At 41.8% G+C, this 25694-nt stretch overlaps 1 protein-coding gene and 2 long non-coding RNA genes across 3 annotated transcripts in view; 1 reads left to right on the top strand and 2 right to left on the bottom strand.

The window, feature by feature from the left end:
• The first annotated feature begins 1632 nt into the window (after positions 1-1632).
• On the top strand, positions 1633-2547 carry LOC130361667 (uncharacterized). Its single transcript, XR_008891104.1, has 2 exons — positions 1633-2265; positions 2311-2547. It is a non-coding gene; the product is annotated as an uncharacterized LOC130361667 (long non-coding RNA).
• A 428-nt stretch (positions 2548-2975) lies between these two features.
• LOC130361668 (uncharacterized) lies at positions 2976-4745 on the bottom strand. Its single transcript, XR_008891105.1, has 2 exons — positions 3775-4745; positions 2976-3643 (listed from the first exon to the last, which is right to left on the bottom strand). It is a non-coding gene; the product is annotated as an uncharacterized LOC130361668 (long non-coding RNA).
• Positions 4746-4946: 201 nt separating this feature from the next.
• The window catches only part of WDFY1 (WD repeat and FYVE domain containing 1), a 41688-nt gene continuing 20940 nt past the window's right edge, over positions 4947-25694 (bottom strand). The window contains exons 4-12 of the mRNA XM_056564925.1: positions 25534-25588; positions 25154-25304; positions 20898-21010; positions 18999-19125; positions 18433-18538; positions 14898-14999; positions 14660-14790; positions 8685-8793; positions 4947-6339 (exon numbers count right to left, since the gene is read on the bottom strand). Coding sequence (XP_056420900.1) covers positions 6280-6339; positions 8685-8793; positions 14660-14790; positions 14898-14999; positions 18433-18538; positions 18999-19125; positions 20898-21010; positions 25154-25304; positions 25534-25588 — 954 coding nt within the window. The 3' untranslated portion in view covers positions 4947-6279. The remainder of the gene's footprint in view (positions 6340-8684; positions 8794-14659; positions 14791-14897; positions 15000-18432; positions 18539-18998; positions 19126-20897; positions 21011-25153; positions 25305-25533; positions 25589-25694) is intronic.

Genomic DNA, 25694 nt, shown 5'->3' on the forward strand with positions numbered 1-25694 from the left:
CGGCACCGACAATGGGGCGCCGGCACCAATAGTCAGGGGGACAGAACGGGCAGCGGCGCCGATAGCCAGGGGGAGAGAAGGGCCGGCAGCAGGGCTCTAGACCCCAGGAAAGGCGTCATGCGCCGCGCAGCGCATAGCAACGACGAAGGGGACGCACGCCAGAGGCCTGCAGCAGCGCGGACCCGACTCAGGTAATTATGCCACCGGGGATGGGGGGAGGCAACAGGGCAGCGGCACCGGCAATGGGTGCCGCTGCCCCTTCTCTCCCCCTGGCTATCGGCGCCGGTACCGATAGTCAGGGGGACAGAACGGGCAGCGGCGCCGATAGCCAGGGGGTGAGAAGGGCCGGCAGCAGGGCTCTAGACCCCAGGGAAGGCAGGGGGAGAGAAGCGGGCAGCGACGGCCTCTCTCCCCCTGCCTTTCCTGGGGCGGTATCGGCGTATAACACGCACATAGACTTTAGGCTAAAAAATTTTGCCTAAAAAGTGCGTGTTATACGCCGATAAATACGGTAATTTACAAATCTGTTTAACTTTCTGGAGCCAGTTGATATATAAAAAAAGTTTTTTTTCCTGGATAACCCCTTTAATGCCCCATGACATCCCATTATATCATGGGAGCATTAAGAATGCATTGAGCGATAAAACTACAGCATACTGCACAGAAAAAAAAAATTAATCTTCATACAGATATGAGAAAATAAATGATGAATAAAAAAATTTAAATAAAAAAATAAAATAAAGTGCGATTATGCCTCTAGGCTTTAATGGGCTGTATACAATTGGGCAAGCTTATGAGATTCCAGGTTAATGACTGTAAATCCAGACCTGCTAAAAGCCAACGTAACGCCCTGGCAGGAGGTAAAATCTAACTATGTATCACTCTGTATCCCATCGAAAGTTGTATAAAATCTGTTAGGTGGTTGTCACCATCGGAAAACCAGTGTCTACGAAATACTTCAACAGTGATCCATTTCTACATATCTATAATAAAGATCATATTAGGAGTCATGTTCCATGTATTTCTGTGCCTATTACATGTCATAACGCTCACTGTAATCCATTCACCTTTGGTTACCTTCCCATCTTGTGTAGGAGCTCCTTGTTCTGTGTAACTTTATGTCCTTCTTGCTGTAGTGGTTCTAATTGAATGAGTCCATTAGTAAGCAGTTGCCTAGCAACACTGCAGAAGAGAGAAGCTTAATGAAGGACAGACGGTTACCCGCTGCTCGCGCCTCTCCTGAAAATGATTAACACGTGGCCCGTAGTTTAATTCCAGTGACCTGTGAAAATTGTCCCCAAAGCGTACCCCGTGCTGTTATAGCTTATTAAAATGGAATTTCTGATTTTTTCCCCTAATGTTATGTAGATGTTTTTTATGCAGGGAAAAGCTCTTCAGTTTGCATTTTATTGTGTGAACATTTGTATCATCAAATCGTAAACGGAAAAGGGGTAATATTGGGGAAATATACAAGACCCTATTAGGATGACATGATTTTATAGTACAATACACAGATGCCTCTCGGGCTGTGTGACCTTTGTTCATGTCTTTTCCATCTATGCTATGGCTGCACCTGTTTGTACAGTATATGATCTGCAAGTGATAAAAAACATTACTAGACACGTGTAACATACAGGATCATTTTATTAGAAAAACATGACAAAGAAAGAAGACACTTTAAATAAGTAAAACATTACTCTAGGGAACCGGTGGACATGGAGAAGGCAGTTACTTAAATCTCTGACATCTCTGAATTGCACTTAGTCTCGAGGCATTTGTATCAAAGCTGGGAACTGCTATTGGTAGAAAGAGAATAGTTTACTGGTCCATAAACCAATGGGAGGGACAGTCATGACAAGACATGAAAAGGTTTTGGGGTGCAGCCAAAAATATTCTTTATTTTCTTAAAGGGGTACTCCACTGCACCAGCGTTTGGAACATTTTGTTCCAAACGCTGGGTGCGGGGGTCGCGAGGTCATATCCATGCCCCTCGTGACCTCACGCCACTCCCCCTCAATGCCAGTCTATGGGAGGGGGTGTGGCGGCTGCCACACCCCCTCCCATAGACTGGCATTGAGGGGAAGTGGTGTGACATCACAAGGAGCATGGATATGACCTCACGACCCCCGTAGCCAGCGATCTCCTTGCTACCCCCGACATTCATATAGAGTGTTGGGTGCAGTGTCAGAGGCTTGTGACATCACGGCCGCGCCCCGCTCATGACATCACAGCCACACACCCTCAATGCAAGTCATGGAAGGGGGCGTGACGGCCGTCACACCCCCTCCCATAGACTTGCATCGAGGGGAGCAGGGCGCAGCCATGACGTCGCGAGCCTCTGCCCCACATCGCCAGTCATCCGGCCAGAGCAAAGTTCGCTCTGTGCATTGGATATCTGGGGTGCCGCAGTCGAGAGATTGCCGGGGTCCCCAGCGTCGAGACCCCCACGATCAGAAATATCCCCTATCCTTTGGAAAGGGGATAAGATGTCTGGGGCAGAGTACCTCTTTAAAGGGGTACTCCCGTGGAATTTTTTTTTTTTTTTTTTAATCAACTGGTTTGTAAATTACTTCTATTAAAAAAATCATAATCCTTCCAGTACTTATTAGGGTCTGTATACTACAGAGGAATGGTTTTCTTTTTGGAACACAGAGCTCTCTGCTGACATCATGACCACAGTGCTCTCTGCTGACATCTCTGTACATTTTAAGAACTGTCCAGAGTAGGAGAAAATCCCTATAGCAAACATATGCTGCTCTAGACAGTTCCTAAAATGGACAGAGATGTCAGCAGAGAGCACTGTGGTCATGATGTCAGCAGAGAGCACTGGGGTCATGATGTCAGCAGAGAGCTCTGTGTTCCAAAAGGAAAACCATTCCTCTGTAGTATAAAGACCCTAATAAGTACTGGAAGGATTAAGATTTTTTTTAATAGTAGTCATATACAAATCTGTTTAACTTTCTGGCACCAGTTGATAAAAAAAAAAAAAAAAAAGAAAGTTTTCCACGGGAGTACCCCTTTAAGCAGGTAGCAATCTGTTTAGTGTTCTCTGATACAGCTGCAAAGATACCTGCACACAAATTCCATACAAGCATAATACAGGTGCATTTGGGAGTCTATTTTATGGACAGCATTATAGGGATCTATATTGTTACTGATTGGCACTGTAATGTGCGTGTAACAATTTTCTGGTGGAAATCACATATATGGCGTCTGGGTGGTGCTCAACGAAAAATAACCTTGGTCCCAAATATTAGTAATTTAAGTTTTTTTACCCTGTAGAAGACAATTAAATAGCACAAAATACACCAAAACGTGGACATTGTACTGGGGCTAAAAACCCATTGTGAAATGTTTAAGGCAAATAACTGACTATTAATGGAGTTTATGAACCTGGATGGAGGATGCTGCCGCTTTTGGGTTTATTTGGCGAGATGGATTTCAGATTGAGGGTCTATTTACATGTACAGTATCCTGCGCATATTTGATGCGCAGGATTTGAAGCTGCAGAGTTCTCTGTAAACTAAATGACTCAACACAGCTTCAAATCTGCAGCATCATATTTTGCATGATGTTGCTGATGTTGTGAATAAAAGTGCTTTGCTACACATTGGTCTACATCAGTGTTCTCCAAACTGTGGCCCTCAAGGTGTTGCAAAACTACAACTCCCAGCATGCCCAGACAGCCATTGGCTGTCTGGGCATGCTGGGAGTTGTAGTTTTGCAACACCTTGAGGGCCACAGTTTGGAGAACACTTGTCCAAATTAATGTACCTGTTATAAGGTAAGTATGATTAAGAGTATGGGACCAACGAGGAAGATTTACCAAAACCTTGTCCATAGCAACCAATCAGCACGCTTCTTTCATTTTTAACAAGGCCTCTGCAAAATGAAAGCAGCGATCTGATTGGTTGCTATGGGCAACTTTTCCATTGCACAGGTTTTGATCATTCTCCCCCTACAAAACCTGTTGCCAACAAGCAACCCATTCATCATGGCATTACAGGGAATATCCAGGATTAGAGCCAGAGCCAATTCATTCTAAAACAGCACCACACCAGTCCTCAGGGTGTGTTTGGTATTGCAGCTCGGTTCCGTTGAAGTGAATGGAGCCAAATCGTAATACCGAACACAACCTGAGGACAGATACGGAGCTGTTTTCTTTTTTTTTTTTTTTATCAGCGGTTTGTCTAACATGGTTAACCCCTTAACCATCAACTCAGAAAACATGAAATTAGGGAGAGTCACTGAAGGAGTGTATCAGCCCTATCCAGTCAGTACTTGTTTTAATACTTGACTGTTCTGACATATTTTCTAAGTTATGGAAATATATGGGAGGTGGAGGATGTCTTTGAAGAAATATATATTATATATATATATATATATATATATATATATATATATATATATATATATATATATACACATATATATATATATATATACACATACATATACATACACACACACACAAAATGATGAAATCTCCTATAATATGCTATCGTAATATTAAACAGGCAAGGCATCGTTAAAGGGATACTCCGGTGGAAAACTTTTTTTTTTTTTTTTTTTTTATCAATTGGTGCCAGAAAGTTAAACAGATTTGTAACCAGGACGTACATTTACGTCCGTGGTCGTTAAGAGGTTAAACAGATTTATAAATAACTTCTATTAAAAAAATCTTAATCCTTCTAGTACTTATTATCTGCTGAATACTACAGAGGAAATTTTCTTCTTTTTGGAACACAGAGCTCTCTGCTGACATCATGACTACAGTGCTCTCTGCTGACATCTCTGTCCATTTTAAGAACTTTAGAAAATCCCCATAGCAAACATATGCTGCTCTGAACAGTTCCTAAAATGGACAGAGATGTCAGCAGAGAGCACAGTGTTCATGATGTCAGCAGAGAGCACTGTGTTCCAAAAAGAAAATAATTTCCTCTGTAGTATTCAGCAGCTAATAACTACTGGAAGGATTATTATTATTTTTTTTTTAATAGAAGTCATTTACTAATCTGTTTAACTTTCTGGCACCAGTTGATTTAAAAAAAATAAAATATAAAAAGTTTTCCACCGGAGTACTCCTTTAAAGTATACTACATTAATCTAAGCAATGTAGAAACTTTGCTTAGACAGCTGGGCTGCATGTATTAGGATCTGGCCATGTTTTGGCTGGGGAATGACTAAAGGAGGAAGTGAAGAAGGTTTTTACGGCAGCAAGCCTCCTCTCCATGGATACAGTAGCCCAAGACACCGCAATTGTTTCACATGTACTATTATACAATCAGAGATAAAGGCATGCCTCCTGGAATATCTAAACAAGACACTTAGGGGTTACAATGTGGAAAATAAGGAGTATTAGAGGACAATATCATAGGAAGTGCTGCTATTTATTATTTTTAAATCTATGGTGCCCATAAAAAGGGAAGACATAAAAATAATAGGTTAAGTATTTAGGGAAATTGCTCTGTAGTTTAGGAGATTGTAGGAATTTATATAAATGGGTAAAACCAACAGGATTAAAATAAGACAAAAAGACACATTCTCCAGGTAGAACACAATGTAGAAGTGGACGTTTGATAACCTTCCCATTGCTCATTTAGGGAGAATTCATTTTAGCCAAAACATCAAAAATCTACCTTGAAATCATCCCCATAACAGAATAATGTCACAGTTCTGTATAACGGAGCAGAGTACAAATATACTTCATCTACATTTGCTACCCAGCAACAAGACCGACACGATATCGACTACACAATGGAGCGACAACCGACGTCACAAGCACTGCCATCTAAATACCAAACATAATCTACATGTACACCATATTGTGCAAACTTACTGGACTGTACTTAAATCTTACAGTAGACCTTACACGAATGTTTAAGGGGCTGTATCTGGAAAATAAAATGGGACATTTGAGTCTTAGGGTGGCTTTTGAGGTAATCTTTTTTGTTGCACAACAAATACCTTTCTACAGGCAGCAACAAGGCTGGTGGATCCATCTGACAAAGCTGGATAATGATAGGTTTCTACTTATCCTATAGTAAGCGGATTGTAAGGACTCCAGTAATGTGGGCTGAAGCATAGTTAAAGGTAATGGTGTGCAGGTATGTGGAAATTAAGGCACCTCCTCCTGGTTTTGGAGAGCTGTTGCATTGCTTTGCTTCCATACACACAAACAGAGCAGAGGAGTATTGGGCAGCGCCCAGGATGGGCTGATGTGCATGTACTGAGCTGTACATAAGGTGCTTTCTGCTGGACAAAACTAAGTCAACTTCATCAACGGGGAGAAAAGCCAGTCGCCAAACTGCAACCTACTGCCGGTGTCATGTCCCAGATCTAAAGGAGTGAAAAAACAAATATTATATTTCTAGCTTACACATATAACAATGATCACAAACCTAAGTAGGTTAGATCTATATGCTAAATGCTGCCGCTAAGTCATGTGAACGTGCAAGATACTTAAATGGGGTTAAATTTACCAGGAAATACCATTATGTAACATTGCCGTTCAGCCAATGACTGGCTGCAGTAGTGACCCTTCTCTCCCCCACCCCACCCCACCTCGGGGGCTCTCTGACATAAAGGGCCCCAGCACCAGAAAGAGTGGTGGCAGACACTGGGATCTCCAATACCGGAGGCTACGGGAACAAAGTGAGAAGTATAGGAGTTTCCTTTTTGTTTTGTTTATGGAGGCATCCTGGCCAAGTTTTAAGAAAAAACATTTTCACCAGAAAACTCCTATAAGTGTAAAAAATTGCACATTACTAACAGATGTTGTATGTTTTAGTGTAATTGCATTTAGTTCACAGCATTTTTAGGAGGAAAACACAAGTTTTTTTTAACCAAAGCCAGAAGTGCTGGCTCCTCTTCTGGCTTTGACTCAGATCTTTAAAGGGGTGCTCCTCCAGAAAACATATTATATAACTCAGCTCCATGCCAGATGACTGGCGACCACAACTGCCATGCCCCCTCCATTCATATCTATGGGAGAAGGCGTGACGGCTATGTACTATTTGTCACACTTCCTCCCATAGACATGAATGGAGGGGGCGTGGCGTGACATCACAAACATGGAAGCTCCTAGCTTCTGTGTTGCGGGCACCACTGCTGCCGGCCCGCTGCCAGTGGCCCGACCCCCCCGTGATCAGACATCTTATCCCCTATACTTTGGAGGGGGGGGGATAAGATGTTTTACAGCAGAGTACCCAAAACTGTTAAATGGTGACACAAAAATAATTTTGGAAAATTGTATAAGATGTTGTATCATACAAAGAGAAACTGAAAAACCCTTTAATATCTGCTGAGGAGTGTCGTGACAAAAAAAGATAGTGCCTTTGTCCTGTCACAAAGTGCTAACTGTTCTGATTTATTGAAAAAGGAAACTCAGAGGGCACAATTATTGGAGTCCAGCTGTGTCAACACAAAGGAAAATCGGTAAGCCCAGCAGGACAGCAGCCGGATTCATTAATTGTAGTACTACCGACGGGATGCAAAGCTGAAGGATAGCAACAGAACTGGCATAAATAGGGCATAAAGATGAAGCTTGCACTCACCGTTCCGGTAGAGATTCTTCATAGGTCATTCCTTTCTGGCAGGGAGACCTCAGAGGCGTCTGAGCACCCCGCATCACCGAGGTCTCCCTGCCAGAACGGAATGACGGTATGAAGAATCTCTACAGGAACGGTGAGTGCAAGCTTCATCTTTATGCCCTATTTATGCTAACTGTTATGAGCTCATACAGGAGATGAAAATCTGCGCTAAGAACCTTGCACCCCAGGAAATTGAAACTTTTTTTCCCACCCATCTACAAAGCCATATGAAGGCTGTTTTTTGTGGGACCAATTGTACTGTCATCCAATTTTGCTAATGTTTGATGGTTTTGTTTTTACCCCATTCTCTATTTTTTCGTTGGTACAATAACAATGACACCAAACTTGTATAGTTTTTGTAATGTTTAACTACTTTTCAAAAATTACAAACTCCAAAAATAAATAATTCAGGCTTTACACTGCCATATTCTGACCCCTATAATTTGCTATTTAGAGGTAAACTGGGCTTTTTGATTGCTCCCTATTCTATTTTTTCTTGGATGTAAAAAAAAAAACAAAAAAAAATAAAAATAAACCACCACACAATTCTGGCATTTGGTATTGAAGCCATTTATCATGTATGATCAACAACATAAAATTTTATAATTCTGATAATTCCACAAGCGCCAATACCAGTTTTTTATTTTATTTTTAACACTTAACCCTTTGGGGACTTGTATGAGCAATCATGTGTATGGGTTTGAGTGCATTGTAATTTGAGCCCATACGCAGACCTGTTAAGGTCAAGGGGAACCTCTTTCTTTGCAACTTTCATTGTTCAAATGTCTTTCTTAAGTTACTATATCCTCAATTTATATATACTATATAGCGAGAGATTTATCAAAACCTGTTCAAAGGAAAAGTTGCTGAGTTGCCCATAGCAACCAATCACATTGCTTCTTTAATTTTTAGAGGCCTTTTCAAAAATGAAAGAAGCAATCTGATTGGTTGCTATGGGCAACTTGTCAACTTTTACTCTGCACAGGTTTTGATAAATTTTCCCCTATATCTTCAGTTACGGAAATCTTTACAATTAAATGTGTTTTAAAGAATAAAAAAAAAAAATATATACATAAAAAAAAAACACCATACCTTGACTAGCCGATCTGTGCCACAAGTAACCATAAGCCCCCTAGAGATATCCATAGTCATAAAGCAGATGTTATGTTTACCCTCATGGAACGTGGCCAGTGATGTTCGACTAAACAAAAATCAGAGGCAAAAGGTTATTATCCCTATGTCTTCTACACATATGAAAGTTAGCATAGCTTTTATAGACATGAGCATCAGTTCAGCCAACCATCCGCCTGTGCATGTGTTCCCTAATTGATACCTATGTCCAATCGCTGGATGTCCTGGATTTTGATTTTACTAAAGCATTTGATACTGTGTCACACAAAAGGTTGTTACATAAAATGAGAATGCTTTGGCTGGGGGAAAATGTGTTTAAGTGGGTAAGGTACTGGCTCAGCGATAGGAAACAGAGGGTGGTTTCTCTGATTGGGTGACTTACTAGTGGGGACCACAAGTCAGTTTTGGGTTCTATTCTTTTTTAATATATTTATAAATGACCTTGTAAAGGGATTGTATAGTAAAGTATCAATCTTTGCAGATGACACTGAACTGGGTTAACACAATAGAGGACAGTGCACTGTTACGAATGGATCTGGATAGGTTTGGGGTTTGTGCTAGGAAGTGACAGATGAGGTTCAACACTGGCAAAATGTAATGTTAGGTACATGAGGAGGAAAAATCCAGGCAGGGAATATGTATTATATGGGGAAACACTGCAATGATTAAAATGGAAAAGGAGTAGCTGACAGTAAATGTAACCTTAGCAAACAGTGTCAGGCCGCTGTAGCCAAGGCAAAAAAACATGGGGGGCACATTAAGTGTCGTAGATGCCCACAACAAGGAAATAATTCCCTGTACAAAACCACTAGTCAGACCACACATGGAATACTGTGTACAGTACTGGGCACCAGTGTAGAAGAAAGATAAAGTGAAGCTGGAGAGGGTTCAAAGACAGGCAACCAGGGTAATACGGGGAATGGGAGGACTACAGTACCCAGAAAGATTATCAGAATTGGGGTTATTTAGTTTAGAAAAAAGATGGCTTAGGGGAGACAAAATAACTATGTATAAATATATTAGGAGACAGTACAGAGATCTCTCCCATGACCTATTTATACCCACATCTATGTCTAGAGGAAACAAGGTTTCTTCGCCAGCAGAGACAGGGGTTCTTTACTGTAAGAGCAGTAGGACTATGGTGAACCTGGATGCATTTCTGGACAGTAATAACATTACAATTTATAGTTACTAGATTCTAGAAAAAGGTTGCTGATTTACGGATTTATTCTGATTTACAGATCTGGAGTCAAGAACAAATTTTTTTCCTTAACTCCTTAAGGACCCAGCCCATTTTCACCCTAAGAACCAGAGCATTTTTTGCACATCTGACCACTGCCACTTTAAGCATTAACTCTGGGATGCTTTTACTTATGAATTTGATTCAGCTTTTTCGTGACATATTCTACTTTAACATAGTGGTAAATTTTCGTCGATACTTGCATCATTTCTTGGTGAAAAATCCCCAAATTTCGTGAAAAATTTGAAAATGTTGCATTTTTCTAACTTTGAAGCTCTCTCCTTGTAAGGAAAATGAATATTCCCAAAACATTTTTTATTGATTTACATATACAATATGTCTACTTCATGTTGGCATCATAAAGTTGACATGTTTTTACTTTTGGAAGACATCAGAGGGCTTCAAAGTTCAGCAGCAATTTTTCACCAAATTTTCAAAATCGGAATTTTTCAGGGACCAGTTCAGTTTTGAAGTGGATTTGAGGGGCCTTCATATTAGAAATACCCAATAAATGACCCCATTATAGAAACTGCACCCCTCAAAGTATTCAAAATAACATTCAGAAAGTTTTCATAGGAATAGCAGCAATTTGAAGGAGAGAATTCAAAATCTAAATTTTTTACACTCGCATGTTCTTGTAGACCCAGTTTTTGAATTTTTACAAGGGGGAATAGGAGAAAATGCCCCCCAAAATTTGTAACCCAATTTCTCTCGAGTAAGGAAATACCTCATATGTGGATGTAAAGTGCTCTGTGGGTGCAGTAGCGATCTCAGAAGGGAAGGAGCGACAATGGGATTTTGGAGAGTGAGTTTTGCTGTAATGGTTTTTGGGGGGGCATGTCGCATTTAGAAAGCCCCTATGGTGCCATAACAGCTAAAATAAAAAACCCACATGGCATACTATTTTGGAAACTAAGCCCATCAAGGCACGTAACAAGGGGTCAAGTGACCCATAACACATCACAGGTGTTTGACGACTTTTCGTTAAAGTCAGATGTGTAAATTAAATTATTTTTTTAAAATTTTTACAAAAGGGTAAAGGGAAAAAATGCCCCCCCAAAATTTGTTACCCATTTCTTCGGAGTATGGAAATACCCCATGTTAGGATGTAAAATGCTCTGTGGGCAAACTACAATGCTCAGAAGAGAAGGAGTCACGTTTGGCTTTTGGAAAGCAAATTTTGCTGAAATGGTTTTTGGGGGCATGTCGCATTTAGGAAGCCCCTATGGTGCCAGAACAGCAAAGAAAAAAAAAAAAAAAACACACGGCATACTATTTTGGAAACTACACCCCTCAAGGAACGTAACAAGGGGTAGAGTGGAGCCTCAACACCCCACAGGTGTTTGACGACTTTTCGTTAAAGTCGGATGTGTAAATAAAAAAAATATTTTCACAAAAATGCTGTTTTTTCCTCAAATTTCACATGTCAAGTGCTCTGCTGGCGCACTACAATGCTCAGAAGAGCAGGAGCGCCATTGAGCTGTTTGAGAGAGAATTTGGTTGGAATAGTAGTTGGGGGCCTTGTGTGTTTACAAAGCCCCCCGTGGTGCCAGAACAGTGGACCCCCCCACATGTGACCCCATTTTGGAAACTATACCCCTCACAGAATTTAATAACGGGTGCAGTGAGCATTTACACCCCACTGGCGTTTGACAGATTTTTGGAACAGTGGTCTGTGCAAATGAAAAATTACATTTTTTATTTTCACGGACCACTGTTCCAAAAATCCGTCAGACACCTGTGGGGTGTAAATGCTCATTGAACCCTTTATAACTTTACATGAGGGGTGTAGTTTCCAAAATGGTGTCACATGTGTGCATGTGTGTGTGTGGGGGGGGGGGTCCATTGTTCTGGCACCACAGGGGGGGCTTTGTAAACGCATATGGCCTTCCATTACTAACAAATTTTCTCTCCAAAAGCCCAATGGCGCTCCTTCTCTTCTGAGCATTGTAGTTTGCCGGCAGAGCACTTTACATCCACATATGGGGTATGTTCTTACTCAGAAGAAAATGGGGTTACAAATTTTGGGGGGCTTTTTCTCCTATTTTACCTTGTGAAAATGAAAAATTTAGGGTAACACCAGCATTTTAGTAAAAAATTTTCATATTTCAATTTTCAATTTTTCTAATTTTCCTATCCACCTTTTAACAAAAATTTGTCAAACACCTGTGGGGTGTTAAGGCTCACTATACCCCTTGTTATGTTCCGTGAGGGGTGTAGTTTCCAAAATGGGGTCACACGTGGGTATTTTTTTGGAGTTTATGTCATAACCGCTGTAAAATCAACCACCCCTGTGCAAATCATCAATTTAGGCCTCAAATGTACATAGTGCGCTCTCACTCCTGAGCCTTGTTGTGCGTCCGCAGAGCATTTAACGCCCACATATGGGGTATTTCCGTACTCAGGAGAAATTGCGTTACAAATTTTGGGGTTCTTTTTTTTCCTTTTACCTCTTGTGAAAATAAAAAGTATGGGGCAACACCAGCATGTTAGTGTAAAAAAAAAAAAAAAAAAAAAAAAAAAATTATAATTTTTACACTAACAGGCTGGTGTAGACCCCAACTTTTCCTTTTCATAAGGGGTAAAAGGAGAAAAAGACCCCCAAAATGTGTAACGCAATTGCTCCTGAGTACGGAAATACACCATATGTGGCCCTAAACTGTTTCCTTGAAATACTACAGGGCCCCGAAGTGAGAGAGCACCATGCGCATTTGAGGATTAAATTAGGGATTGTATAGGGGTGGACATAGGGGTATTCTACATCAGTGATTCCCAAACAGGATGCCTCCAGCTGTTGCTAAACTCCCAGCATGCCTGGACAGTCAGTGGCTGTCCGGAAATGCTGGTACTGGTAGTTGTTGTTTTGCAACTGCTGGAGGCTCCGTTTTGGAAACCCTGCCGTACAATACGTTTTTCATTTTTATGTGTTAGTGTAGTGTAGTGTTTTTAGGGTACATTCACACGGGCAGGGGTTTACGGCTTCCCGCTAGGAGTTTGCGCTGCGGCGGAAAATTTGCGGCAGCTCAAACTTGAAGCAGGAAACTCGCTGTAAACCCGTCCGTGTGAATGTACCCTGGTTTTCCAACCAGTGTGCCTGCAGCTGTTGCAAAACTACAACTCCCAGCATGCACGGTCTGTCAGTGCATGCTGGTAGTTGTAGTCCAGCTGTTGCAAAACTACAACTACCAGCATGCACTGACAGACCGTGCATGCTGGGAGTTGTAGTTTTGCAACAGCTGCAGGCACACTGGTTGGAAAACCATGGTACATTCACACGGGCGGGTTTACAGCGAGGGGGGGGGGGGGGGCAAACCTCCAGCTGTTGCAAAACTACAACTACCAGCATGCACTGACAGACCAGCTGTTGCAAAACTACAACTACCAGCATGCACTGACAGACCGTGCATGCTGGGAGTTGTAGTTTTGCAACAGCTGCAGGCACACTGGTTGGAAAACCTTCAGTTAGGTTCTGTTACCTAACTCAGTATTTTCCAACCAGTGTGCCTCCAGCTGTTGCAAAACTACAACTCCCAGCATGTACTGTTCGCCGAAGGGTATGCTGGGAGATGTAGTTATGCAACAGCTGGATGTACTCAACTACAACTCCCAGCATGGCGAGACGGCTGTTTGCTGTTTGTGCATGCTGAGAGTTGTAGTTTTGCAAGATTTAGAGGGCCACGGTTTACAAACCACCGCACAGTGATCTCCAAACTGTGGCCCTCCAGATGTTGCAAAACTAAAAATCCCAGCATGCCCAAACAGCTTTCTGGGCATGCTGGGAGTTGTAGTTTTGCAACATCTGGAGGTCTACAGTTTAGAGACCACTGTATAGTGGTCTCCAAACTGTAGCCCTCCAGATGTTGCAAGGCAACAACTCACCGGCTTCCGTAGGATCGCCGCACCATACAGCCGCACCTCTTTGCCGCCCGCCGCCGGTAAGTGACCTCCGGGACAACAGTCGGTGGGCAGAGCGGGAAACAGAGCTTTAAACCCCCCCCCCCCCCCCCCCGATCTGCTATTGGTCGGTCACTTCTGACCGACCAATAGCAGGGATAGGAGGGGTGGCACCCCTGCCACCTCACTCCTAGCCCCTTTAGGGGGATTATTGAGTGATTTCAGCAGGCATTCCGGTCCAGTCCCCGCCCAGGGAGTGGCGGGGACCGGAATTCCCACGGGTGTACAGGTACACCCTGGGTCCTTAAGTACCAGGGAGCCAGGGCGTACCTGTACACCCCGTGTCCTTAAGTGGTTAAAATGAGGAAAAACAGGTTCTGCTTTTTTTTTTTCCTCTGGATCACCTTAACTTCATAAACATATGTGTTTATTTTAGTTCTGGATAACATACTCTTTTAGCTTCCACTACGATTACTATGATACCCTGCTTAGGTAAGTGAATAGGGGTTGCCTTGTGTCCCAAGGGGCCAAGACCATGATCTGATTTCCTGCAACTAATGGGGTGCAGTTGGTGCAATGCAACTGTTTCTACTTACCTTAGCTGCAATGCACAATGATCACTGCAGTGCAACAACATTGCTGGCCGCAAGACCTGTATCATGGTTAAAATTGCTGTGTAGCCATAGCTTAACGCTGCAACCATTAAAGTCAATTGCAGTCATTTAAATCATTTATACCAGGAAACCACTTTTTTTTTTATTTTTATATGCTAATAGACAATGTGGTATTTCACAATACTTACTCCTCATCTTTTATGCTTTCATAACAGGAGTCACAGACCCGCACCTGGAACTCAAAACCCATAATGGGGTAGCTGGATCTCTTGGAGCTGCATTTCCCACAGACTGCCTGTCCACATTTCCTGCAGTGATGCTGCTCAGGCAAAAACAGAGACACAACAAATGTTATCATGCCAGGACTTTGTGGTAAAAAGTAATGACATGAGGCTGAGAGGGAAACTCTCCCCGCTATCCTGTTACCTGGCGTAACCCCAAGGTCCTTGTGTCCCACATCTGTTTTATATTCCAAAAAAATGGCTGGGAACACTTTTGGCAGGAGTCACTTTCTAACCATTGAGGAGCCTTTGATCAAAACAAAAACACAGGAGGTTATTCCATGAGTCCTATGTATTGAACACTAGTTTTTATTTTCGCAAAATACTGTGGAGCATGTACAATAAATAATACTTTGTACCAATGGAAGAAGTCATCCGGTTACCCTTAGGGTGCATTCACACCACGTTTTTGCAATACAGTTCCCGTATCAGGTTTTTGATGAAAAACGGATTCCTCAAAACCTGACTAAACTGTATCAAAACGTGTGTACAAATTTCAACCCGTATACAGTTAAAAACCGTATTTGGTTTGAAAAATGATGTCCAGTTGCATCTGTTTTGTAAGAAAAAAACCTATACGTTTTTAAAGGGGTTCTCCGGTGCTTAAACATTTTATCCCCTATCCAAAGAATACCCCACAGGTGTTTTTGCATATGTAAAAAAAAAAAAAAAAAAATTTCACAAAAATGTGTGTTTCCCCCAAATTTCACATTTGTGCAAGGGTTAGAAGAGATGGGGTTACAAATTTTGGTGGGTATTTTCTGCTATTGAGTATGGAGGTACCCCATAAGTTGACCTGAAGTGCACTACGGGCGAATTACAATGCTCAGAAGAAAAGGAGTCATATTTGGCTTTTTGAGAACAAATTTTGGTCGGGGGGCATGTCGCATTTAGGAAGCCCCTATGGTGCCAGAACAGCAAAATAACCCCCACATGGCATACCATTTTGGAAACTAGACCCCTTGAGGAACGTAACAAGGAACAAAGTGAGCCTTAATACCCCACAGGGGTTTCACAACGTTTGCATATGTAAAAAAAAAAAAAAAATCACATTTTTGCAAGGGTTAATAGCAGAAAATACCACCCAAAATTTGTAACCCCATTTCTTCTGATTATGGAAATACCCCATGTGTGGACGTCAAGTGCCCTGCGGTTGACCTACAATGCTCAGAAGAGGAGGAGCGCCATTGAGCTTTTGAAGAGTGAATTTGTTTGGAATGGTAGTCAGGGGCCATGTGCGTTTACAAAGCTCCCCGTGGTGCCAGAACAGTGGACCCCCCACATGTGACCCCATTTTGGAAATTACACCCCTCACAGAATTTAATAAGGGGTGCAGTGAGTATTTACATCCCACTGGCATTTGACAGATCTTTGGAACAGTGGGCTGAGCAAATGAAAAATTAAATTTTTCATTTTCACGGACCACTGTTCCAAAAATCTGTCAGACACCTGTGGGGCGTAAATGTGTGGGGTGTAGTTTCCAAAATGGGGTCACATGTTGGGGGGTCCATTGTTCTGGCACTATGGGGGCTTTGTAAACACACGTGGCCTTCAATTCCGGACACATTTTCTCTTCAAAATCCCAATGGCGCTCCTTCTGTTCTGAGCATTGTAGTTCGCCCGCCGAGCACTTTACATCCACATTTGGGGTATGTCGGTATTTATTTTTTTGCGTTTATGTCAGAACCGCTGTAAAATTAGCCACCCCCGTGCAAATCACTAATTTAGGCTTCAAATGTACATAGTGCGCTCTCACTCCTGAGCCAAATTTTGGGGGTCTTTTTTTCCTTTTACCTCTTGTGAAAATAAAAAGTAAAGGGCAACACCAGCATGTTAGTGTAAAAAAAAATATATATTTTTTTTTACACTAACAGGCTGGTGTAGACCCCAACTTTTCCTTTTCATAAGGGGTAAAAGGAGAAAAAGCCCCCCCAAATTTTGTAGTGTAATTTCTCCCGAGTACGGAGATACCCAATATGTGGCCCTAAACTGTTTCCTTGAAATACGACAGGGCTCCGAAGTGAGAGAGCGCCATGCCCATTTGAGGACTAAATTAGGGATTGTATAGGTGTGGACATAGGGGTATTCTACGCCAGTGATTCCCAAACAGGGTGCCTCCAGCTGTTGCTAAACTTCCAGCATGCCTGGACAGTCAGTGGCTGTCCAGAAATGCTGGGAGTTGTTGTTTTGCAACAGCTGGAGGCTCCGTTTTGGAAACACTGCTGTAAAATACGTTTTTAATTTTTATTGGGGGGGGGAGACAGTGTAAGGGGGTGTATATGTAGTGTTTTACCCTTTATTATGTGTTAGTGTAGAGTAGTGTAGTGTAGTGTAGTGTAGTGTAGTGTAGTGTTTTTAGGGTACATTCACACTGGCGGAGGTTTACAGCAAGTTCCCTGCTAGGATTTTGCGCTGCGGCAAAAAATTTGCCGCAGCTCATACTTGAAGCAGAAAACTTACCCAGTACGTTCACATGGGGGGTGGGCAAACCTCCTCCAGCTGTTTCAAAACTACAACTCCCAGCATGTACTTTTGCAACAGCTGGAGGCACACTGGTTGGAAAACCTTCAGTTAGGTTCTGTTATCTAACTCAATATTTTCCAGCCAGTGTGCCTCCAGCTGTTGCAAAACTACAACTCCCAGCATGTACTGATCACCGAAGGGCATGCTGGGTGATGTAGTTATGCAACAGCTGGAGGGATCGCAACTACAACTCCCAGCATGCTGGGATTTGCAGTTTTGCAACATCTGGAGAGCTACAGTATAGAGACCACTGCAAACTGTGGCCCTCCAGATGCTGCAAAACTACAAATCTCAGCATGCCCAGACAGCAAACAGTTGTGTGGGCATTCTAGGAGTTGTAGTTTTGCAAGATCTGGAGGGCTATAGTTCAGAGACTACCATATAGTGGTCTCAAACTGTAGCCCTCCAGCTGTTGCAAAACTACAACTCCCAGCATGCCCAAACAGCTGTCTGGGCATGCTGGGAGTTGTAGTTTTGCAACATCAGGAGTGCTACAGTATAGAGACCACTATATAGTGGTCTCGGACTGCAGCCCTCCAGATGTTGCTAGGCAACTTACCGGCTTCCGTCGGATCCAGGGAGCTTTCTGCAAGACATCGCCGCCCGCCGATCTCAGACGCCGATCGTCGCCCGCAGCCTCCGCAGATCGGTAAGTGGACTCTGGCGCCGGTCCTCTGTCGTTTCCCCGTTCTGCCCCGCCTATTGTGGGTGGGCAGAACGGGGTAAACGAAAGATAACCCCCCCCCCCCCCCGCCCCCGATCTGCTATTGGTGGTCGCGTCTAGACCACCAATAGCAGGGATAGGAGGGGTGGCACCTCTGCCACCTCACTCCTATCTCTTCAGGGGGATTGTGGGTGTCTTAGACACCCGCGATCCCCCTTATATTCCGGGTCACCATAGACCCGTAATGATCCGGAATTGCGCAAATCGCAAGTGTGAATTCACTTGCGATTTGCGGCGATCGTCGACATGTGGGGGTCCCAGGACCCACCTCGGTGTTTGCCTGGGATGCCTGCTGAATGATTTGCACGGCGGGATGCGAAATTCGCTGGGACGTATGAGTAAGTCCTTAAGACCCAGGGCGCAGGGACGTACTCATACGTCCGTGGTCCTTAAGGGGTTAAGTAACAGAAGAAGCATTGAAATATCCTATTACCTCTTCTCTTTCAATATCCATATTCCAAACACAGATTCCTCCATCGACTGAACAGGAGACCAGCTGCCGGGTGAGCTGCAGATAACACACACCTTGTACCTTATCACTAAAATAGAAAAGACGTCATAGCCACCATCAGGATATTCGAATGTAGAGTGTTAGCACCAGCATCATACACATTTGCAATATCAGTGCACAAATGTCTCTTTGGTAACAGATAACATTTCTTTCTAATAATATATAAGAGGTGGCATTGCATCTCTCTACCTACCTATCTGTAAAATGGAGATAATATGTGCAACAGACAATGACGTCTGTCAGCTACTCTCTACGGCTTTTTACTCTTTTAAGTCATCCACTCTAATGTTGCGAGCACATAAGTAGTGAGTCAGTGTACGTCATTTAATGTCGTCAAAGGAGCCACTGAACCAAATTAAAGTCAGCATCTGGCTTAGGACCAGAAACAACTGATCCAATATATAATAATATAATAAAGAACGTCAAAACACCTTCCCAGAGGACTATAATACACTAGTCATCCAGCAAAAGTAATGTGAAATTCTTACTGGTGTCCTTGTAGTATTAGCGTCCGTCCTTGCCTTCCTCCAATATCCCACAAAATAATGCTGTGATCAGATGAACCTGAAAACAGATACCGCTGAACAGGATCCCAGTAAAGACATGAGATGCTGCCTAAAATGACACAATAAAAGGTAAAACAAATCAGAAACACACTACAGCTACTGAAAAAGAGATCAAGAGGGTTTCGAAAAACATCCAGCAATACACAGGAAACTATGTAGGCACCAGTTGGACCAGTCAAGTGGGTTTGCAGCCCACACTCTCTCTTATTTAGTGCCAGAGAAGAGCGACTTAAAACACGCTGGAGGTCAGCAGAATATTCTTCGCTTTGATCACAGGAATATCATTATTTTATAGAACACAGAACAACATTTGGCTGCCATTTTCACTGCTTCACTTAAACTATCATTGCCACTACTACTTTGGATTATGGACTAATTGTTGCTGCCTTTTCTATAATAATTTTGATATCACCACATGCATGTACGGCCATTGTTTGGATTTGTGCATATAGTCTATGCTGCACAGACAATTGCATGTTTTACAAATATAAAAAGAAAAAGTATAAGTATGTTCCAGCATAACTTCAAAGTGGCTGGAGATATTTTGAAATAACTTGCTACACATCTTTCTTATATGTCAAATAGAATAAAACAGCAGGGCCTATGGCATTACTCTTGGCTTTAGATACTACTCAGGAGTTTTAAATGGGCACTCATTAAAAGTAATTTTTGCTAATGCACTCCTTATGGTAAATAAAAAATGTTTCTAATGTACTTTGTTGAAAAAAAAATATTTTTTATTTGTGTTTAAAAAAAGCTGCCACTAGGTGTCTCCCTACTTGTCCAGAGCAAATTTCCCCCTATCTCTTGCACAGACTTTGGACTCCTGCTGGCCTGGCAGAAGTCCAAAATCAGGAAATGCAGTCTGGAGTGCTGAGGGTGTGTGTGCAGCCTTAGCCAATCATAGCTCAACTCACACAGTTCACTGCTCTGGGCTGTGTGTAGCAGTGTATGGCTTCAGATGATGTTATTCCTACTGGGTAACGCCCCTTTCCAGTCTGTGAACCTGACTGAGGCTGAGCAGAAAATACAGAGCAATATCAAGGTAGAAAACAAAAATAAATAAATAAAGGCAGAGGGTGGTTTATCATGATGGGGGCAGTGAACTGGGAGGATTATAAAATGTTATAAGTTCATGAGAGGTACTCTTTAAACATCCTGCCACAGGACCACTGTCATAGTAACGTATGGTTTGACTGTTCAGGGGAACAGAGAAGGCATGAGGCGGACAGGATAGAGTAGATTTATTGTGGGATGAAAAAACAGACATCAGTGTGGGGGCAGGGAGAGGGCATAGTTGTGCTGCTCCAGTGAGTAGTGCAGGGAGGATAAGAAGCCTGCTGGGCCTTTAGGAGACTGGAAAAGCTGTGTGGCATGCACACTGGTAAAATAATGATTAAACCATTAAATCAAATTATTATTTTTTTAAAATCACAGTTACACTTAAAACCTATGAAATTCTACATTTAACAATATAGCAAAAAATCCTGATGTAATGCATAGGTTTATACAGTATGTTAATGTTGTGTGTGTTTGTAAATATTGTTTCTTCTTGCTTGTTATCGGTGATCGGTATATCTGCCTTCTGATTGGCAGGAGGGAGTATATCGGTGCATCGGCACAGACTCCCATCAGGCCCTGATGAAGCATCAGATTACCTGAAACGGCCGTTGGCCACACATGTACATGTCCAGTTCCAATTTGTTTGCTATGTAACGCTCTAAGAATAGCGCAAGGAACTATTATTTTCATAAGGACAGAATATGTAGTTTACTACGAACAGCAGATTCTCTTTGTGAAAATTATTGTGTCAGAAATCACCTTCATGGCCTTTGAGGGTGGAGATGACAGAGCAGCTGTCTTTATCCAGTTTTAACAATGTAATCAGGCCAGCGAAGTCTCCAACAAAAGCATATCTTGTTTCTTCATCATACCTGTATAAGGGTTGTTAAGGTACCTCATCCTACATACAGAGGTCACAGACAACAATAAAGAAAACACTATTGATTTTAGCGGTGTCAATTTTCTCTATGTAATGTGAATAGAATTAATGTGGAAATTATGTATATGCCGCTCTCACAATCTTTGGGATTCATTTCTATTCACCATGACTATCCTGAAGGTGTATTCATTGGGTAAGCATTCATTGGACACTGAAAATAATTATAAACACTACTATATGCAATACTGTGAGAGGTAGGTGTGTTTAACCTGTTAAGGACCAAGGGTGTGCCTGTACGTCCTGAATCCTAAAGTGGCTTTGAAGAGAGCGCAGGAGCTGCACCCGTTTCAGAACAGCTCACTGGGAAAAAAAAAAAGTTTCTAAAATTATATAAAACCCCATCCCCTAATAAAAAAGTCAATTACCCTTTTTTCTTCCATTTTACAAAAAAAAAAATATTAAGACAGAGAAAAACCAATTAACATATTTGGTATCGCCAAGTGCGTAAATGTTAAAATATAATGTAATATAATATAATTGGAGGCCGGAAGAAGGACGAAACAGCAGGCGTAGCCTTTGAGCGCCCCTTACCGTCTCTGTCTATGTCGTGGTGATCCCGGACCTTGGGCCTGCAGCTGTTTACCCGCGGTGAGTGCACGCTACCTCTTTGTATTGTATTGTTAAAATATAATGTTTGATTTTTTATCAATATGTCCAATCAGAGCAAAAATGGTACCATCATGGTGCAAAAAAAAATTGCCTCATATAGAAATACAGCCTCCTATACAGAAAAACAAAAAAAGTTATAGGGGTCAGAAAAGGATAATTTTATGCATATGAATTAGTATTTTTTTAAATTTTACAATAATAGAAAAACTATACACATTAGGTATTGTTTAAATCACATTGACATACAGAATAAAGATAATGTATCAATTTTAGCATAAAGCGCATGATGTAAAAACCAAACCCCACAAAAGTTGCAAAATTGCAGTTTTCTTACAAATTTCCACCCGTAAATATACTTTTTGGTTTCACGGTACAATGAAAGATGTTATTACAAAAGTTCAATTAGTCGTGCAAAAAACAAGTCTGTAGGTGACAGAATATAAGAGTAATGGATTTTAAAAAGAGGAGGAAAAAACAAAAGTGCAAAAATTTTAATTAGCCTGGTCCTTAATGTGTACCTGTCGGTAACAAACTTTTTATTTAATGTAGATAATCCCATTATATGTATATTTGTAATATATATACTGGGGGAAAAAAATTGTACATTTTTGTCCCTACAGGAAGTGTGGGTGGACAAGCAGGGCTCTGTGCACCGGAGGACAAGCAGGGCTCTGTGCACCGGAGGACAAGCAGGGCTCTGTGCACCGGAGGACAAGCAGGGCTCTGTGCACCGGAGGACAAGCAGGGCTCTGTGCACCGGAGGACAAGCAGGGCTCTGTGCACCGGAGGACAAGCAGGGCTCTGTGCACCGGAGGACAAGCAGGGCTCTGTGCACCGGAGGACAAGCAGGGCTCTGTGCACCGGAGGACAAGCAGGGCTCTGTGCACCGGGCACAAGCAGGGCTCTGTACACCGAGGACAAGCAGGGCTCTGTGCAGTGAAGCTCTATGACGTGCCTCTGGCTCACACAGCAGGTTGATTGACAAGTCAGGAGCCTGCACAGAGCCCTACTTGTCCGGCCCTCCCTTCCTGTATTTGGCCTCCTCACAGAGACACACAGGTAATAGCTGCAGGGATAAGATGTCTGATTGTGGGGGTCCTGCCACTGGGGACCCCTGCAATCTTTACTCCATGCCAGATGACGGGCAACCACAGCCGCGGCACCCCCTCCATTGATGACTATGAGAGAAGGCGTGATGGTGTTCTGGACGCAGCAGACATCTTATCCCCTATCCTCTGGATAGGGGATAAGATGTTTTTCGGTGGAGTGCCCCTTTAATTGACAGCTGGAGAGTAAAGCATATGCGGCTGTGCACGTCAACCTGTTATTACTCACAATTGCACTGGGCTGCAGGACTGGGACCTGGTGCGATCTTAACTTTTAACATGACTGGACAACGTGTCAAAAGTTTTACAAAATGTCTGTAAAACTTTAAAAAGGAATGGAATTAAAGCTAGTGCAATCCATAAAAGACAGTAAGGAGCACTAAATGTTAGAAGAATTTTTCAAGACATAGAAAACATTAACTTGAGACATAAGATAACTGCAGTCATAAAAAACTGAGTCACTAGAAAGTATTTAGAACCCATGTTAAACCTACATTAACCCCTTAGAGACTCGGCCTATTTTCACCTTAAGGACTCAGCAAATTTTCATTTTGCATTTTCGCTTTTTCCTCCTTCCTTTCTAAAAATCATGACGCTTTCAATTTTGCACCTACAGACATATAAGGGCTTGCTTTTTGCATCACCAATTGTACTTTGCAATGACATCACTTCTTTTAGAATAAAACTTGTAGGGAAACAAAAAAAATTTTTGTGGGGTGAAATAGAAATAAAAATAAAAACGCCATTTTGTAAATTTTGGGGGCTCTCTTTACTACGCAGTGCAATATTTACTAAAAATGACACCTTATCTTTATTCTGTAGGTCCATACAGTTACAAGGATATCCAATATATGTAGGTTTTATTTTATTTTAATACTTAAAAAAATTATAAACTACATGCACCAAAATTAGTATGTTTACAATTGGCATCTTATGACCCATATAACTTTTTTTTTTTTTCCCGTGTACGGGGTGGTATGAGGGCTCATTTTTTTCGCCGTCATCTGTAGTTTTTATAGGTACCATTTTTGTTTTGATGGGACTTTTTGATCTCTTTTTATTAATATTTTTATGGTATATGAAGTGACCAAAAATGCACAATTTTGGACTTTGGTATTTTTTTTACGTGTACGCCATCGACCGTGTGGTTTAGCTAACCTAATATTTTAATAGTTCGGACATTTACGCACACGGCGGTACCACATATGATTATTTAATTTCAAAAATGGAAAAAAATGATTTTTTTTTTAAAATTTTAACAGGGAAGGGGTTAATGAGCTGATCGCGACATCACAATTTTGTTGCGATAGTCCCGATCAGCTCTGCTGAGCTGCCGGGATTCTTTTACTTTCGTTTTAGATGCCACAATCAACTTTGATTGCGGCATCTGAAAGGGTTAATGCCAGGCAACCGGGAACCACCGGGTTTAACCCGTTCTCTGCAGATGAGAACGGTTTAAACATGGTAAATGGGACCAGGGCTTACAGGTACGCCCTGAGTCCTTAAGGATCGGGGATGCAGGGCGTATGTGCCCTGCGTCTCCATAAGGTTAAAAAAAAAAAAAAAAAAAGTATTATCTATTATAACACTACTCTACTAGTAAATCCACAGCATGTCAGTTGTGCTGTAGATCTTGGATTTCCCCGTTTTTGTGCAGCAGGGGTAAGATCCATGGTAAATCCATTTCACCATTGGATTTGAAGCTGTATGCGCCGCTGGGCCTGAATGAAAGGCTAGACTTTGCCTGTTTCATAGATATATAGTATTTACTATCGGCAATTCCTCTCTGGCATTCTATCCGTTCACTTTTACCTGTCAGTATACTACTCTGCTTTACATTTGTTTGATTATCAGTGTGAAATAGCGCCACACTGTTATTTTGATAGGAACTTCACTATTGACTATCCTCACACTAATTTCTAGTTCCTCTATGTCTTTGTTGTCCTCCTATCTCTATTCCTCTCTCAACCCTCCACATTTGGTGTATAATTAAAGGTTAATTTTTAATGAGCTAACACTTCTCTTCCTGTGAACTTTTGTCCATATTAGCTCTTACTGTACCAGTGTATATTTATAATATTTCAGTGAATTTCTTTTTTGCATGCGAACATGGTCTAACACTGACACCAGTTGTAATGCAATGCATATTTATAAGGGCTGTCCTGATTTTTTTTTCCCCACCTATGAAAACAAAAAGTTCATCTGTCATCCATGGACTGTGTCTGAGATTGCTGTATTCACTTGAATGAGGCTGAGCCGCAATATGCAGCAGAACCATAGTACAGGAGTGTCAGGTTTAGTTTTTTTAAATAATCCTTTATGTTAGAAGGTCATCTCTATTGAACTTGTACAAAGGATACTGCAGGCAGGATGCCCAGGAGGAGAATGCGTGTCGTCCCACTAATGAACCGCTCTGGGTGCACATCCATGTGAGAAATTTATCATGGCCGGTGCTGATCACCCATTCAGGGTCGGGAGAGAAAATTATCTCTGTTACACGGTTTTGATGAGCTGTAGGGAAAATGACAGGTAACAACTAGTCAGCTGTACTGTAAGTGGATCAGCTGTAACCAAGTCCTAATGTCCATAACAAATGCAATAAGAGACATAAGGACACGTAACATCCAAAACTACTACTATTTAAAAAAAAATATTAAAATAAATAAAATAAAAAAATGGTATCTGATGTTGTCTATTTGAATGTCTAGTAAATATTTAGCAGGCAAGATAGTATGGTTACCTGGGTATGTTTTCATAAAGTTCATTTTGTTATAGTCGTCGGAGATCACAAATTCCTGCCCAATAAAGAAATGTCCAAGATTTTAGTAAAAACGTTTTAGTAAAGAAAAACATAAAGAGGTAGGTAAGGAATAAATATAACAAGTATCATTTGTGAAGGAG

This window comes from Hyla sarda, chromosome 3, assembly GCF_029499605.1.
Source record: "Hyla sarda isolate aHylSar1 chromosome 3, aHylSar1.hap1, whole genome shotgun sequence".
NCBI lineage: Eukaryota > Metazoa > Chordata > Amphibia > Anura > Hylidae > Hyla > Hyla sarda.